The sequence below is a fragment of the Micropterus dolomieu genome, linkage group LG08 (assembly GCF_021292245.1).
Source record: "Micropterus dolomieu isolate WLL.071019.BEF.003 ecotype Adirondacks linkage group LG08, ASM2129224v1, whole genome shotgun sequence".
Taxonomy (NCBI): Eukaryota; Metazoa; Chordata; class Actinopteri; order Centrarchiformes; family Centrarchidae; genus Micropterus; species Micropterus dolomieu.
This window is the reverse complement of record NC_060157.1, coordinates 13,235,748-13,254,245: the sequence shown is the minus strand read 5'-3', so window position 1 is coordinate 13,254,245 and position 18,498 is coordinate 13,235,748. Positions and strand designations below refer to the sequence as shown.

Here is an 18,498-nt window from a genome sequence, read left to right as displayed (position 1 = left end):
AACCTACTAGACAACACATTCAGACTTGCCATGGTTACTGTCTAGCTTTGTTGGCTAAATTCACCACACAATCTGACACTGATGTGCCTCAAACCCCTATCACAGTCTGACACAGATTATGAACGAGACTTTATAAGAGCCGCCTCGCATCGCAGACTGTGATGTGCAATAAAAATACCTGATCTTGTTTGTTAAGGCACCTTTAGTCAATCAACAAAAAAAAATTAATTAAAAACAAATATGCCAAACACTCACTGGTTCTAGCCTCTTAAATGTGAGCATTTGCTTCTGAATTAAATATCTTTGGGTTTTGGACTGTTGGTCACACAATCTGAAGCCATTTGAAGATGTCACTTTGGGTTATGGGAAATTCTGATTGGCATTTTTCACTATTTTCTGACATTTTCTAGACTAAACAACTTACTTGATGAATCCAAAATATACATCAGAGATTAATCAACAATAAAAATAATCATGACTTGCAGCTGTACTCGATAATAATGGTTCTCGGGACTGAGATATGGGCTCGGCTTTCTGTCTGAGAATGATGCGGTGACCTTTCAAGTGATCGCTAGCAGCTAGCGTATGATCGTTCACAAACAACAATTATGGAAGCGAAGAGGAGCGAGGTAAGGCAGATAAAAAGAGAGAGTAGAGGATGAGAAATAGTAGGGCCAGGGATCATGTTTTGTGAAAGTGGAGGTGGAGGATTAGAGGAGCGAGTGTGAGATTTGCTGAACAGTGCTGGAAGTTCAGCGAGGGGATTGGTTTAGAGAAGTACAGGCGGAGGAGAGGGGGAGGAGGAGGAACAAGGTGGGCTTCACCTGGAGGAGAAGAAGCCTTAATCTGTTCATCTGTGACTCATCAATCTGCGATGTCTGACTCAGTCAGCAGAGTTAGTTTTTAAGAGAAGGCAGAAAGCACAAGGTCAAACAACACCACACGGAGATTGTTTTCTGTCAAACGTAAAAGCTATTTTATGTTTCCCACAGCAATTAATAGATTCCAATTTTGTAAGATTTTAAAGGTTAACAGAAGTTAACCTTTGTGCAAAATATTCTGTGTTAAAATTCTATATAAACCCTTACAGCATTGACAAAATGTTAAGCAAAACTGAACCTACCATAGCTTAAGTGTTTCAGAGTGAGTTGTCTGTGTTATCAGATGTGCATGTCAAAGAGAGAAAAGCATATTTTGTAACACTACACCACAGTTTATCCCAGGAGGCAGCATTGCTCTGAACTGAACAGTGTCAGAGTAATTTGCTTGTGGCTAATCTCAGCTTGATACACAGCTGGTTCAGAAGCCACAGAAGTAAAGATTCAAATGCGTTTTGTCACTGAGCATTTGAAGAAGGCTGTAGTGCATTTTGCCCAACACGGTGTTTTTTAGCCTGTTCTGTGGGTGTCAAACACCTGGAAGAGGGGAGAACGGCAACGCGTAATTGGTGCAATGGAAAAAGACAACCGGTAGAATAGGTTGTTTTGCTAATGAAGGAAGTAGCTGCTAAAGGACAGTGTAGTGACAGAAAAAAACTTGTCTACAAGCAAGTCTGAGATTTGCAAATATACAGTATATATAACACTTTTTTTGCTTAGCCTTTCTTAACCATCGCCTGCAGTGGAACAAAAATGTGTTAGGAAGCAAGATCGCACATGCATGCTAAGCAATTGCATATGTGAATATCTACCTGTTGGAAATATCTATTCTTATCTTAAGCTTTTCTAGTCTATAAAATGAAATTTTAAAGACAACATCTGGTGTTTTCACACACAGGATCTTCCCCTGTAAAGGAGGCCAGGCCAGCTAAGACTCCTCCATCTTGTCTTCCCATCTTTGTTGCCATGACAATCGTGCACAGCGCTCTTGTCCCCTGAGAGACAGAGAGAAAGAACAGAGAAAATGAAAAGACAGAGAGAAATGTAGGACTCAAAGGTAGAGGAATGAAATGGGATGAAAACAGGCGATGAGGAAGAGCGAGATAATATAATTTGGAGTCCACGAAGAGACGGGAATACTGGATAATAGGACAATCTTATAAGTAGAGCAAGGACAAATGTTTACAGGTTTGGCTCAACGAAAGAGAACATTACTCATGTTGTACGCCCTCTAACAATGTATATAGAAAACCTGGAGGAAGGACCATTCGCTCGCTCTGTGTGGGCTCTGCACAGACCAACCAAGGCCACAGCAGTAACAGCATATTGAAACACTGGGCCACTCACCGTGCTGCAGATTCAGTGCTTTTGCTACAGGATCAAATAATTGCAACAACACAAACTATACAGGAGCACATTTTACGGAACTTTTGCTTTGTTGTTGCTGATCCTGAAAACTGCTTTTTGCACATGTGATTTAGTGGTAGCACATTAGGGATGGGACAGATGGCAAGGAACTTTTTCAAGGCTAATCAAAATATACAAATGTCTGAAGTCTGACCCACTCCTTTATCACCACTACACACACATTTTACAAGCAATCCAGCAGAAACACCTATGCTCATATTGCTGATCGATAATATGAAGATGTCTTTGAGGCAGACGTTAGTGCTGCACAGTAACTTCATCACTAGCATATTTCTTTGTGATTCTGCTTGTTTTTATCGCGGTACCTCACTGTAAAGAAAACAGCTTATTCCACATTGATGCTTAGAGCCAGTTTAGGTCACCAAACAACTGACAGCACTCGCTTTCACTTCCGATTTGTTTACTTCCCCTCTCATTTGAATTATAATGTACACAATCTTAATCTGGTAGAAGGTTGTCTCATTAATAATAACATTGGGCCTTTTGAGCCATTGTTGCAAGCTTAGCGATCAATTCAGAGTCTTTTAAATGGAGCAGCGTTCTGTTGTGGGGTATTGAGCAGAGCTTTACTGTTCAGCAGCTTCAGCAGAGTAAAAAATATCAGGATTATGGGCCCGGTGCATAATGTAAATGTTATGTGCATCTGTGCGTGCCTGCATACTCGTCGATGTACCTTATACCTGCCTGTGCTGGTATTATATCCGCATAGCATGCATGCCTTTATGGAGGCTTCCACACAGTTGCATGTGTGCAGGAACATGCAATTCCCATATTTCTTTCACCGAGCTTGAGCTACTCATAAATGTTATCCAGATTCGCTCAACTCTGAATTACACGGCACACACCAGCATAACAATGCCAGAGTAAATTCAGCAGATTTAAAGATCGCATCACACATGAAGATGCCTCCAGACACAGTGCAAATTGTAAATCAGCTGTTCTAACAGACAACAGGGGATGAATGTAGCGTTGGGGTCAAACTACGTCAGTTCCTTGAATCTTTATTCCCCTTCAGTTCAATGCCCAAATGTATTAACCATATGGCCATAGTTAAATTAAATTTCTATATGCTTGATGCTAATTATGTTGACCTCATTGCCAGTTTAAAGATTTTCAGAGGTTGTTTCAAAGTGAAAGGTTTTACACACTGTGTAATTTAGGGCACCTGGGTCATATAACCTGCTGTTGTAATGGGAAACACTTATTGTTGACATCTGACCTTCTGATGTGTGTCCTTCCTGGGTCAGACACACACACAAAAACATTCATCAGCACGTCAGCAGCTGAGATGTTCCACTTGCTCCAGTAACTGGCACCCCATAATCAGAGAGAGAGAGAGAGAGAGAGAGAGAGAGAGAGAGAGAGAGAGAAGGGAGGATAAATTATGAATCGTGTAGAGAGAGGGGCTTTGCAGCAACAGAGAGTTTTAACATTTAATGATTTTTTTGCCAGTGCAGCAGAAAGAGGCTAAGATGGATGCTTGCATGTTGTTGCATGTATTAATGTCACTGGTTCCATTAATACTTCCGCTAGGCTTTTCTCTGTGCATGCTTGGTAGCAAACGTTTTAGGAAAGAACATTTTCATAGGTCTCTCTAGCAAAAATAGTAAAAGATCAAAGGTCTAGCATTAATGTAAATGTGGTGTGCTGCTGCTGCTCATATTTAACAAAGCAGACCTGCTGTCACTGTATACCGAACTACTGTACTTGATTGCCTTAGCAACAGCGACTCTTTGTCCCAATCCTGCCTCATGTCGTTCATGCATTCATTTGTCTATTTCTGTCTCAACATACTGTGCTGTAGTAGGAGAAGGAGCTTCATGAAGGGAGAGGAGTTTTCTTGAAAAGCGGTGCATACTCTTGGGTGTGTTGGTTAAATCGTCAGGTGGTTTCTGAGCAGGGTTATGTTAATATGTTTGAGGTAGAGGAGCCTACTTGATGAATGAATTGTTGGGATGTGAGAATAAAGCAGTTAAGTAGGAATGTAGATTATTCCCTACACTGGTGTGCTGTGAATCCTCTCCCCAGACAAATGGCTCCAAGTATTAATATTTCATTAGCACAAATGAGATTGATCTTGGTGACTCTCAACAGTATGTTAACTAGTGTATCAGAGGGAGAGAGAGAGAGATAGAGACAGATAGCGGGAGAACAAGCCATGGTGCATGGAAGAAGAGGAGGGGGAGGGAACAAGGGAGAAAAAAAGGCAAAGATAAGATCAGCTTCTCAATGTAAGCCTTGAGCTAAGCAGAGGAGTGGAGAGGAGAGGAAGCAGCTCGGTAGTTGGTCAGAAGATGTGCATAGTAAGGCAGAAGCTAAGGACTTCCTTTGATATGATGCTCAAGCTGCTCAACTCCTTATCAGTGGTTAATAGTTGAGATTCTGCTGGAGAGCTCGTGTTGGAGACAGCAGGCAAGCAGACTGGAAGGGGAGCGGGGGTGGGGGGGGGTCTGTGGATGCTTGTACCTGTGGCTTGGACCAGCAGTCCAGGGCTGCTGCAGCATAAGTCAACCTGTCTAATGCAGATAGATCATTTGCTGCTCTTCTAATAGCACGGGTGAGAGCACTGAGTGGAGCGTGGTACAGCACAGGGGGAGGAGATCACTTAGAATCGCGAGCAGCCTAGCGCAGCGTGTTGCTCAGAGAGAGAAAGCAACAGAGAGGAGGAGGAGGAGGAGGAGAGAGAGCAAGCTGGGCCAGTTGCGCTCTGCATCAGGAACCAGGGTCCATCAGTTCGTCCTGGGGAGTTTTTAGTTCAGAGGGGACAAGTGAAGAGCACCGCAGGTCATTGATGCTCTCTCTGTCTCTCTGCCGATGTTTTGCAGGAGTGGTGCCAGCCAAGAGGAGTCCAAAGCTGGTGGTGAGTACTGTGATCTTCAGCTCTTTTGTGTGTGTGCATGTCAGCTCCACTGCGTGAAAGGAACGCTATTTAAAGACCAAAAGACACAGAGATATGATATCTAACTCTTGCTTTACTGTTCTGCATCCAGAGCTTCATAAATCTTCTTTCTTCTTTACTTCTTTCTCAGTCTGCCACTTTGACTTTAGCTTCTTTTGTTGTTTTCCTCCTTTTGCTTTTTTTTGCCTCCGTGTTGTCATGTCTCTTTGTTTCACATCCTCTCTCGCTTTCTCTACATCCCTCCACTCCTGCCACGCTGCCATCCTGTGACTGATTAAGCATAGCCTAGGCAGAGCAGTGTAACAGTGACCAGCTGTTGGGGAGGGCAGACAGCCACAGCTGAGGGAAGATGGGAGAGAGGCATGGAGCAAAGATAGGGGGGAAAAGGGATGTGGATGAAGGAAGGGAAGACCAGTGTGAGGATGGGTTTGTCCCATAACAGTGAATCACGATGATAGCCCACAGTCTAAGTAGCCCACATATACAGAGGATGCACTGAGGCTAACAGACAGGGAGAAGGGGGCAATGACGACAGAGTGAGTTGGAAGCAAAGCAAGGGGAGATCGGGGAAGCTAGAGAAGAGATTGCAACAGATTGCAGTGTAACTCGTAGTTGTGGAGGATAAGAGGACGGGGGGAAGAGGGTTGAAAGAGGCAGAAAGACCAGTTCCGTGAGCAGCCAAGGGTCTCTTGAGGGACATTGCAGTTATTCAGGAGTTTTAACGCCTCCTCATTTTTACGATTCATCTCAACCTGGTAAAAAAAAAAAAAAAATCAATACAACTCAGAAGAGACGCCAGTGCAGCTTTAAATTACTGTCACCCTAATTCACCCCTGGAGAGCATCTGACTTATAGTAGAAGGACATTTCCTCTGGACAGGCTCATCCAAGGACAGTGATAGGTTCAATTCCCACCACTTGAGTGGAAGAAAAAACGTGTCCCGTTCCTATTGATCGGCACCAAAATACCTCCCTTCAGATGGCTGGATATTAGAATTAGGATTTGTTTGAAATGGTATCAATCAGGGCTGTGGGTGTTACCTACTCAGGTCACATTGCACAGCGGATGGAGGAGGGGTGGGCGCTGTAAGGGGGTTGACCAGGACCAATAGTCGCCCTGCCTGAGTGTCACTTTGGATTAGCTTTCCAGTGAGGAAAAGCCAGTTTTCCCCCCTCTGTGTTATGTCAGTGAAATGTCACGCTGCATGCGACTTTGTGTCAGCCCAGAACAACCATTTTGCCTCCAGTTCAGTGTCTAAAAATGCTCACAGTAAACTCCCAATTTGCAGGAGACTGTGCTGTCCCAACCCATTAAGCAAGTCTCTGTGATCAAATGAGAAGTAAATTTTGCCCGGCTATTGCCTCATTAAGAAGCATAACTGGAATCTTTGACCCTTCATCTCGTGCAGTGTGGTGAGACTGCAAGACTGTGCAATGACTTCTCTACCTTTTCATGCACATTATTTACATCAGATAAAAAAATGATTTAGTTGTCATATTTGCTCCTTTTCACAGTCAGTAATTGCATTTTCTCAGTAAGGCTTGTTCTTCATAAAGCTGTTTTGCGTATTGCATCCGCAAATAATAACGTTATGATATGGACATTCTGTGGTTGCAGAATCAGAACACAGAGATTACAGAAAAAAACATAAGGCGCCTAGCAGCACGATAACAGGCTGTGAAAAATTATATTGTCTAAGCGGGTGTTCAGACCAAAAACAGCCCTGTGTTAAAACAACCCAAGGGGCTTTGTTGGTGTGGATGTGTTGCTTCAGGCATCGCTGACACAATGAAAAACGATGAAACGACATTGAAATTTGAAGCGGCAAAAGTATTCTGTAACAGGATTTTACAACTCTGGAAAGTTAACACAGCAGCAGTTATTATATCTTTCGTTGCGACCATTATAAGGTAAACAGTAGAAATGTGGTGTTCACATTACAAAGGAATCTACCAGGATTTGATTGGCCACTACAGCGTTTTGCCGAATGATGTCACTTTGAATTGCTCATTCAAATGATGGAGTAGGCTACGATTTTTGACGCAGAGCCAAAGTCCATCTGCTAATACGCAAAATTAACACTGAATATTTTAAGTGTCTTTATTGTGCCAATTAATTTAACTGAAGTTAACTGAGTAGCAATGACACACTCACAATACTTCTCTCCAACCCATCAGGATTCTTCTCTGTTGTTAAGTCAGTTTGCTTTCATGCCAGATTTGAAAGGTTTCAGTTGGGACCAACCTTGATTCTGTGCATAGGTTTCCACGCATAGGACCTTCTGCACTAACACAGAACCGTGGGATTCATAAAAGCCAATATTCTTTGTTCATTCATTAAAATTCCCTCACATTTCAATCTGTCTTTGTCTCGCAACCATGGAAACCTAGTAATTTTTCCTCACACTCCGGCAGGCGTTTTTATTGAGAGATGTTCTGCTGCAATGTTTAAAAAAGATGACCTTGGACACTTTTTCTCTTTGTCCTCCATCAACACTTTCTCACACATCTCTTTTCCTCTGTATCTCGCCCTTATCACTGACTCACTTATCACTCTCACTTTTTTTCCTCCTCTCTCTGCCCTCTACCTCCATCCTCTGCTTATATCCACCCCCATTTCCTTACACACACACACACACACACACACACACACACACACACACACACACACACACACACCCCTCACTCTCTGCTTTCTGTCCATCCAGCACCAGTTAGAGCGGAAAGACAGCCAGAGTAGCTCACAGCACAGTGTGTGCAGCCATCGCAGCACCCACACCGATTCTCCCAGCCACCCACCCTCTGTCATGCCCAGTGAGGCTGTGGTTCCCACTCCTGCTGCTCCCACCCAGCCTCTGCCGGGCCTGCCCCCTCAGGACCCCGCAGATGGCAACCTCACCCTCCAGAAGAAGCCAGACCCCTTTAAGATATGGGCGCAGTCGAGGAGCATGTATGAGAGCCGACGTGAGTAGAATTCACTTCTTCTCTTATTAACTTATTTTAGGATTTGAAAGTTTAAATGGGCAATGTTTATCCTCTTGTGATATTATAGACATTTTAATCTCTTATAAGGATGAATGGCAAATGATCTGGGGCTATTATCACACATTTGGCTTTTATGTAATGATTTAAAAGGAGTTATATGAGATCATTGATACCACTGTTAATGTTTGTATGGTAAATATGAAGCTACAGCCACCTGCTGATTAGTTTAGTCCTGCATAAAGACTGAAAACTGAAGGAAACAGCTAGCCTGGCTCTATCCAAAGTAACAAAGTCCGCCTAACCTCTCAAGCTCACTAATTAACACATCTCGTATGTTTATTTCAGACAGTAACCGTTAAAACAGCATCTGCCATTTTGCGGGGGGTCATGTGCAGACTTTCTTGCTTTAGAAGTGCTGGTGGGTGGGTTTTGTTATCTTCTGACAGAGCCAGGCTAGCTGTTTCTAGTCTTTATGCTAAGCTAAACTAACCTGACTGTAACTTCATATTTCACAAACAGCCATGAAATTTGTAGAAAGCCTAACCCTTATATTATTCCTTAATAAAATCTTTTCCTGGTCTTTGCCATGTGTACTTTTATTTTTATTTCATATTATTTTATTATTTCTTCTGCTTTTCTATCAAGCATTTTTCTAAATTACTTTGAGTTCAGTGTTAATCAAAAGGCCTTCTGTATGATTTTGGGATTAAACATGGAGGTCAAATGGAGGAAAAATATGATTCAACAGATAACTGATGGGTGGAGCTTTTAAAAATGATCTCCGCTGATTGGCGAGTTAGAAGTGAAAACACGCCTTGGAAACATCTCTGCATGCTTTGCTTATAGTGCATTAGCAAATGTATTTCTTCCAATTGTGCAAAAGAGTACAAGAATCGCAGCTGAGTACACAGTATGATCACCACAGGACACATCTCTGTCTTTCTGGGTCTTTTAATGCCAGCAATGGTGTGGCACACTTCACCTTTTAAACCACATTTAAAAACTGACCACACTCACATTATCAGAAGCTAAAACAGCTTGTCTCGCGCCCTGTTTATTCACTGGAAAAACAGAGGATCCAAAATCCAAAAACTGGAACACCAGAGAGTAGGCAGCCTCTCGGTGAGACTCCTCAGTATCATTTGCAGTCATGGCCTAATCTTGCATTATTCATGGGGAAACACTGTAAGGGTGTCAAACCATTTAGTTTCTGTTTCTAATATAAGAGACTGTGAGAAAGGGGGAAGATTCCTCGGAAATAATAGGTTCACTCAACTGTTCTGGCTGAATTACATCTTTCAGACCTCCTGTACTTGTACTGGTGGTAATATTTAAAAGGGAGACTAGGTCTGTATATGCTGTGAAATATACTCAATACTCAAAAGGTTGCTTTGTGATTATAGAGGAGTGATGTCTATGACAGGGCAGACGTGTATTGCAGTGTTGGTTAATAATCATGGCTGCCTGTAGAATCTAGGACTGCTGCTGATTAAATATTAACTGGGCCCGGAGAGGGCTGCTTTAAGCTGCAGCTGATTGGTATATCTGTTTGATAACCCCTGAAGGAGCTGCAGCCCCTTTTTTAAGTCAGCAGGGGAGGAAGGGGAGACACAATGAAACAAGAGAGAAGGAGACAAAGAATGACAAAAAGGCCCAGATTCTCTGTATTTTCAAATGTATTCATGTGCATGCTGCCACATGCAAGTGCTCACTCTTGAATTTGTGAGTAGGTGATTTCACGCATCCACTGAGTGCACCACAAGGGTAATACTTCAGTGGCAGTGTGACTGAAATGTGAGCTTTTGGGAATTTTGCTCCCATCAAAGCTTCATGTCACCTGTCGCTTGATGTGACACACAGCCGTACTTTCTGTTAGTTTACGTTGAGCTTAAGCAAAGTGTTAATTACAAGGCAAGCAAGTTTAATTCACACCAAGCACATTGTTTGGAGGGAACCTGAGAGCTGAAGCTAATGGGTTCGCTACTGGCCTTGCGTGGCAGCAGTTTTAGACAGCAGGAGGAATGGCCTGTGCCTCCTGTGCGGACTGGCCCTGTGGGTTGAACAGACTGACACCATGTTGCCTGTGTCCTCCTCTGCAGTCTGCTCTGTCCATGGTGATATGCAAAAGTGCGTGCGTGCAATGGACTGCAGGAGAGAAATAGGCGCAAGTGAGGCTACAAATCCACGTGTGTAAGAAAGTTTCAGTTATAAATAGGGGCTAATAATAGGACCGCCATTGAGTAACTTTTCAGACAGCAGGTCTGCAAGTACAATGAGGTCACAGCATGAGACTTTGCAGTCGAGTTTGTCGTCTAACGTATGTGAACAAGGAGCCAGTCTGCTCAACGAGGCATGGGCGAGGGGAGGGAAGGAGCAGTTGCCAATCATGCCTGCTCTCATTCTGACGCTAAAAGAAAAACAAACACCTTACTGAGCAGCGATTACACAGCTGGGCGTGGATTTGCCATAATTGGACAAACTGGGAGACATAACTTGTTGATTAGAGCAACAAGCTTTCAGTGATGGGCCTGTACATAGATTTTAATCAGTCATCGCTGAGCAGAGCCTGTGGGTCTTTCGCGGATTTGATGGTCAACCACCATGGAGTCCTCTCACTGTTTCTCACTATTTCAGTGCCAGATTGCCAGGAGCAAGACATTTTCCTTTGGCGGAAGGATACAGGCTTCGGCTTCCGTATCCTGGGAGGAAATGAGCCTGGTGAGCCTGTAAGTATCCCTCCACCTGTGAATCCCAAGAGTATATCAAAACAGCTGATGAATTAAAAGACTTACACTCATACACCCCATCCTTACTATTGCTGATCATTTTATCTCTCTGAATGCTTTGTCCTTTTTCTTAGTATGCTTCCCATGTCTACATGAGGTTCTCTGTTCTGTCTTTTTATTTGCTCCTGCTTTACTGTCTAGTCTGCCTTTAAACCAGAGCAGCAGAAAGTCCTAACACATCACTCTCTAACTGGTGCTGCTGCTCCCTTGAGGATCACATAGACAGCTTGTTAAGAGAAGTAAAGGCCTTACCCACAATCCCTCTGGTTGTGTGCCATATATTTGTCTTAAAAGGAAGGAGTAAGAGGGAGAGTGGAAGGCAGATATTGAGGAATAGAGGGAAATAAAATGGCAGCAGACTTAAGGTCTACCCCACAGGAGTTAGTGCTTGTTGTTTGTGCCAAAAATGTTGGGTGGTAGTTGTGCGCTTGTTTCTGTCAGAGCTGTGTTTATACTCCCACACAAAGCCTAAAGCACACAAGCTTCTCCGTGGCCTCAATAGGCTGCATTGGCCTTCTTGGTTTCTCTGAACGCCAGCCACAAATACCTTCAAAGTAATGCAACAATAGACTTCAAAACTCTGCTGTTTAAAAGCTTGATTTAAAATCAGAAGGAGATAAGTCACAATGAGTCATTGCGCTCTCTCTTGGCTGGTGTTTTAATTTACTACAGTTTAATGACTCAATTAGCCATAGTACTGTATCATAATAAATAAGGCTACTGTATTCATGTCACTGTTGATAGGCGACACGATGAATACAGTGTGATTTAACGTCAGTAATACGTTACATTATACATTGTGTGCTTGCCTTTTCCAGATCTACATAGGGCACATAGTAAAGTACGGGGCAGCAGATGAGGATGGGCGCCTGCGGTCGGGTGATGAGCTCATCTGTGTGGACGGCACGGCGGTGGTGGGCAAGTCTCACCAGCTGGTGGTGCAGCTGATGCAGCAGGCCGCCAAACAGGGCCATGTCAACCTCACAGTCAGACGCAAGACCCCCGGATATCCAGGTGATGAGAGTTTTACATAAAATGTGCGCATGTGTATTCATACACGCGTGTTGTTTAAACACAATGCACACTGCTCGCTCTTCCCTGCAGACTTTCCAAGGTTAAAGATAGGTTGAATACTTGAATCTAAAGTTAAAGGAATGCACAAGTAATACTTGTCTTACCAGGCCGTCCTCTTTCTCTTCATCCACAGTGTCAAAAGGGGAAGGAGACGTTCCCCCGTCGCCGGCCTCCTCCCACCACAGCAGCACCCAGGCCCCCAGCCTGACGGAGGGCAAGCGGACCCCCCAGGGCAGCCAGAACTCTCTCAACACCGTCAGCTCTGGCAGCGGATCTACCAGCGGCATAGGCAGCGGCGGCGGAGGTGGCAGTGGGAGTGCGGTTGTGCCCGCCTCCCTGCAGCCATACGATGTGGAGATCCAGCGTGGAGAGAACGAGGGCTTCGGTTTCGTCATTGTGTCGTCCGTCTCAAGGCCTGACGCTGGCACCACCTTTGGTAAGTGAGGCAGACTGTGCTGGAACTAGCTGAGACTGACAGGGACTTCTGTTCAGTTTGACATGAGAAATTATTTTATTTACTCTGTTTGACTTCAACATGGTTCAATTTAGACTTACTTAGACTTGGTGCACGTTACATGAAAAGAGTTTTTCTGAAGATCTCTTTGATGACTTTACTCTCCGACTGTGAGCACCAGGCTCAAATAACTTCAAAACAGAACAATATTTTGGTCTCAAAATAATATTCTTCAGAGGTTACCACATGGCACCGACGATAATATTTGCCAAAAACAATTTTAAATTATACCCGTTTAATTGGTTTTCTTTAGGGTTCACCAAGTTAAGTTTAAGATCTTTTAAGACCTTTTCAATACAACATAGACTGCAACTTAATACCTGTTTCACAATCATTCTGTTTAAAGTATAAATGTATAAGATAAAACCAGTGCATATGCTATGAAAAGAATTATTTATTATTATATCACATTTTTTTCAGTACTTCCCAGCAGTATATAACAATAATACCAAATGGTAAAATTTATTAAAATAACGTGACCTGAATCAACAGAGCCAGAAAATGGAAGGGTGACTTAATTGAAAATTATTAATTATTATCATTTAAATCTTTGCTAAAATCCAGTATTGCCCATCTGTGAGATGATGACCGCGCTAGCTACAGTAGCTAGCAGTAGTGATAGCGCTTGCTGTAGGGTCGAATTGGGCTGACTTTAGGTTAAAGTCTCCCGACAATTCACAGTCAGCTACAAAAACATTTTACATTGTACAGCCTATGACAGCAAAAATAAAATATTTAGTACTTTTTAATACCTTCAAGGCCCGCAGATACCCCGATCAAGTTGATCTAACAAAAACCTGAGAGTTGATGCATGAAACATCTCCAGTATTTTATAGATACCTCCAGCCTCCAAGAGACAGATCCACAGAGAGTTTAAAGGAACCACTGAGTGAAATGACTGATGCCATCTCCTGGCACAATTACGATATTTTTACTGTTACTCCTCAGTGAGTGTCCTCCACTTTATGAATAGATGGCGAGTTTGACAGGACTGCGCATACTGCCACAGACCGAGGTCACAAACCTACCATCAGCTTAGGGATAAAGAAATCTCTTCATGTGCAGAGTGCACTCCCTCAGGATCGGGCTGGCTGCAGCTTTATCACAAACACCATCATCACAGATTCATGCCTCACAGCTGCCCTCACAAATTCATTCAGCATGTAATTGAAGTCTACTCCAGCATACTCCATTGCTGTCTATACCATTTACGCATCACGGCAAAACAGGAGAATTGCATGTATTAAAGTTGCTCGGGCATTGATGAGGAATTGTAGATGTCCCCCTCAAACAAATTTGATATTAACCTCAGAGTGATGAATTTCTAACACCAATGTCATGCCAAGGTCTCTTGTATAGTTAGCCATTATGATGATGTACTGCGGTGTGTCACAGGCAAAACACAAGAATGGACGGGACTTCAGCCACACTGACTGCCCAGGGATCCCATGGGCTAATGGTGTTGCTGTTCAAAACTCAATGCAAGAATTAATGTGTTATTTTTAGTGGCACCAGTGACAGTGCTAGTCAACAACCTTGTCTAAACGTCTTGTAGTCTTTTGAGGTTCCTGTTTGTGCTGTTGCCTCACTGCGCTTCCCTGCTCTGCTCTGTCACTATTCCCCTTGGGATGATGAGATGAATGGACTTTGTGCTTTCATGTGCTGATCTGGGATCGTACTGTAGCATCCTGCGCTCACTCTCCTAATGGATTCCAACCATGTGGGACATGAGCTATCATATGACGGAGGAAAGTGTATTTCTAAATAAAAAAAACAGACATGGCTCTGAGGAATCTTTCAGGAGTGCTAGATGTTTGTCAGTACCCTTTACATTATGGATCTTTAACCATTTTGCTTTAGTCCAGCAGGGCCCACACCCCTTCTCATCCCTTCCTACAGTGACCTGAGGTTAGTGTTGTGCTTAGCAGATTGGGTATTAAATCCTGGTTATGTGCCACACACTGTAATAATGCCCCACATCTCATTTAGATAGAATGACAGGAGGATACAAGGTTGTTTTTCAATCTAGACGAAGTCGAGGGCAGCTGCGACGTGAGATGCAAAAATATGGGGGGAAGGGAGAGCATGGTGGCGGGGGGAGATGATGGGATGATAGACAGAGAACTGGAAATCCCCAGGGTCTATTCAGAGCTTCGGTGTAAACAAAATGTGTGGTGTTGAATGCTGTCACTCAGCTGCAGATTGTATTTCTTGCAGTGCTTTCATTGACCACATGACTAGAGCCATATATAGGCTACAGGCTGCACATCTCACCCCAGAGTGCCCCCCTTTAGGAATCCATATCAATTTCTGAGCTGGTCAAGATCACACAGGTGAATTACCTGAACATCTTACTCTGCAGCAGCTATTGTGTGCTCATTGATCCCTGGTAGGGAGGTGCTGTCATGATGCTATGACCAGTGTACTGATAGGCTGTTTTTTTTTTTTTTCAAGCTTTTTGATCTAGTATTTTGCATGTGCACTGATTGCCATATGTTAACTTGGGATGTATGCATCTTAATGGTTTTCTGTGGGTGAACCGGGATGTGGTAATTTTGGATAATCAACCTTTCTTTTCGTCTCTTTCTCCCCGTTTTCTTTCAATCTTTTCCTTTAAAAAATATAAATCAATATAACCAATCAACCCAATCAATCACACACTATTTCAAAACACACACAATATACATGCACAAAAAACAAACATACATGTATGTTAACACAAAAGCTGGAAATGCTTGTGTGGCCATGCCCCACAAAATAGGACGCATTATCGAGGGCAGCCCGGCGGACCGCTGCGGGAAGCTGAAAGTAGGGGACCGGATACTGGCTGTTAACTGCTGCTCCATCACCAACAAGTCACACTCTGACATCGTCAACCTGATCAAGGAAGCCGGGAATACAGTCTCGCTCAGGATTATCCCGGGTGATGGTAAGGCTTTTGGCTCAAAGCCTCACATGGCTGTTTCATAATGCAGCATTATGTGACTTATTCATGGATGGGGTTGGAAGGAAAGGGCACTGCTGATCTTCCCAGGCAAGAGCACTCTTTGTCAGGGTGTGAACCCTGGTATCTCGGAGAGTGAGTCATTGAGTAGGAGTAAGGTGAAGTTGCCCCCGGAAAACTACTGTAGCTCAACAATTCCTTGGCTCTCTTTCTGCTTTTTGTTTATTTTCTTCACCGGGTGTCTTATAATTTGCAATATTTTTTCAGCTTGAAAGGATTAGCAACACTGCTCACATTTAATAGAGTGCTTCCTGTCACTTCAGCTTAGTTTAGGAAAGGAAATAGAACTGCATCATATTGCAGCTCAAGCAGTTTGCAAGTGGGTAAAATATGGCAAGTGCTATAATAAGGGTGCTTGTTACAGGCTGAGCTACTGGTCAACCAGTGAAAACACTGAGCAATGCTCTGCTGTAATACCCTCCATAGAGACAGAAGATGAAGCTTAATTAAGACTGGAGGTGAGAGAGGTGGGAAATAACTCCCACACACACATGTTCAGTATCTCACAGGGTTGTGTGTGCATGATGCAAGGCTTGCTCGTAGAAAACATGACATGGCCTTGTAATATGGGAATGAAGGCATTTGTTGGTCTCACATCAAATACCATTAAAGACGTTTGTGGCTACAGAAAACGTTCACCTTGGAAAGACAGAGAGGTGGCCGTGAGGAAGTCATACTTTGAGTAATAAGGGGAGAGTGAGTAAGGAGCCTGAGAAGTATGAGTCAGGCTGATGTTCTTGCTAAACACAGACAGAGCTGTACTCCTGCCAGTGTCACTGGAAAATAATGTGTGCAGCGTTGTTTTTGCTGGTGATAAGATGGAACTGAAGAAAGACAAGACAAGACAGTTGTCCTTGTATCCTCCCCACCTCCTGGACAGGCAGATGAAAAGTTGTTCTTCTTTTCCCCCCCTTTACTGCTGCTTTTCTTTTGTGCAGTTGGGGCCAGTGTTGTCCATGACCAAATGGCAAATGACAACATCACAGGCAGTTAGGATCAGGTTGAATAGAGTAGCCTGTGGGTGGTTCAGCTGACTCTTCTGGATAGTAACATTTTGTTCTCCAGTGTGTCTTTTTGAAAACATGGCTGTGGGCAAATACATTTAACAAAAGCAGTCACTTTATAGTTTTTTAATCTTATTTTTCTGTGTTTCTTTCCAGAATCTTCCAATGCTTCTCTGCTGACTAATGCTGAGAAGATAGCTACCATCACCACCACACACACACCTCAACAGTCCACAGAGTCCCGGTAGGTTGATGATCACCAGTTTCTTAAAATTTGCATGAATGCATGCAATGCGTGTCTTTCTAGAATATATTATTTAATACAGCACAATAATTCATATGGGTTTCTTTTTTAAGGAATAATTCAAAGTCAAAAGGAGCTCCTCCTCCTCCACCCACACAATGTCAGACAACACAGGTAAGAATAGGTGTTTTCACTCCACAGTTAATGACCTTGTGGGTTTACATCATTACATCAGTTACCAACTATCACTCATGTTGCATGATACATACTACAGCAATAAACAGGGGAAAGCTGCTGATCATAAAACCTTTTTTATCTGAGTTGCCAAGTAGGCCTACTGGCGCACCTTTATACAAGAGATGGGAAACTGGACATCATAATAGCTTTCGAGAAGCTCAGTCCCGTTGCAACTGATATAACCAGTGTTTACCAGACGAAAAAGGGGCCATAAATCAGGAAGCAGTAAATATTCCCACAAATTAAGATTAAGTTTGCACATACAGTGCCTGTAGCGTCCTACTTGTTCTTGACATTTTAAAGACAATTCTTTCACACACAAAGTCAGATGTTTGATTAATGTCTTTATTGGGCTGTCTCACACACAAATCACTGCATTCCCACCAATTTTATTTTATACTGAAAAATATCAGTAAAATCTGACATTGAAATCAGTGAGTAGTTTTGATTATGAAGCTTTCGATCTGTAAGTGCCAGAGAAAATTATTTGGGGAGAGACGATACTTCTCTTTGGAGGGAACTTTTGATGATTATGGTAAGTTTCGGGTCCAGCCCTTGTGGTGCCCTTGCTTAGTGATCTGTACACTGCACACAGGCTCATGTGGCATTAATTATTCATGCTTTCTAGGGTATTGTACTGCCATTGACATTTTGTGAGTTTCTGTGGGACATGGCTTGATTAGTCCTGAAATTTGGACTCACCTTTTGACTCCCCTGTGCACCATGGATTAGTCACTCCTCCTCCCTTGTCTCTCTGTGACTTTCTCTTTATCTCTCCTTTTCTGTCTCATAGGATGCAGAGTTCTACTCTGTAGACCTCGAGCGGGACAGTAAAGGTTTTGGCTTCAGCCTGAGAGGAGGACGGGAGTACAACATGGACCTGTATGTGTTGAGACTAGCGGAGGATGGAGCTGCTGTCAGAAATGGCAAGATGAGGGTACAAAACCATTATAATCTGAATTTGTCTCTCTTTCTTCTATACATCTTGTGGAAATGGCCAAATTTCTTCATTGCACATTGATTAAACACTATCATTAGCTAACTATGACAATAACTTGGCCTGTCTGTTTTAGGTCGGAGATGAGATCCTGGAGATTAATGGTGAGAGCACAAAAAACATGAAGCATTCACGTGCCATAGAACTGATCAAGAACGGTGGTCGGAGGGCGCGGCTCGTCCTGAAACGGGGGGATGGATCTGTACCTGAATATGGTAGGTAAACACTTTACCTGTAAATAACACTGCTGATACCAGCATTGAAATCTTCTTATTGTTCCAGCTATACACACCAATAGAATATATCTTATTATCTGCTTAGTGCACAAAGGGACTTTTGCACTTTTTAAAAATAGACTGTTGTGAATATTATTACTGTGAAGGATTTATGTTTAACAGAAAGACTTTCTGATCCATTAATTTAAAGCGACCTGTCATAGTTCCAGCACA

At 43.1% G+C, this 18,498-nt stretch overlaps 1 protein-coding gene across 4 annotated transcripts in view; it reads left to right on the top strand.

Annotated features, from left to right (window-relative positions):
- The window catches only part of LOC123975168 (membrane-associated guanylate kinase, WW and PDZ domain-containing protein 1-like), a 107,621-nt gene that overhangs the window by 84,524 nt on the left and 4,599 nt on the right, over window positions 1–18,498 (top strand). For all 4 annotated transcript variants that reach the window (XM_046056398.1, XM_046056397.1, XM_046056396.1 and 1 more), the window contains 10 exons: window positions 5,132–5,166; window positions 7,913–8,168; window positions 10,824–10,915; window positions 11,794–11,989; window positions 12,183–12,485; window positions 15,289–15,492; window positions 16,728–16,815; window positions 16,929–16,989; window positions 17,846–17,989; window positions 18,126–18,264. In XM_046056398.1, the coding sequence (XP_045912354.1) occupies window positions 5,132–5,166; window positions 7,913–8,168; window positions 10,824–10,915; window positions 11,794–11,989; window positions 12,183–12,485; window positions 15,289–15,492; window positions 16,728–16,815; window positions 16,929–16,989; window positions 17,846–17,989; window positions 18,126–18,264 (1,518 nt within the window). The remainder of the gene's footprint in view (window positions 1–5,131; window positions 5,167–7,912; window positions 8,169–10,823; window positions 10,916–11,793; window positions 11,990–12,182; window positions 12,486–15,288; window positions 15,493–16,727; window positions 16,816–16,928; window positions 16,990–17,845; window positions 17,990–18,125; window positions 18,265–18,498) is intronic.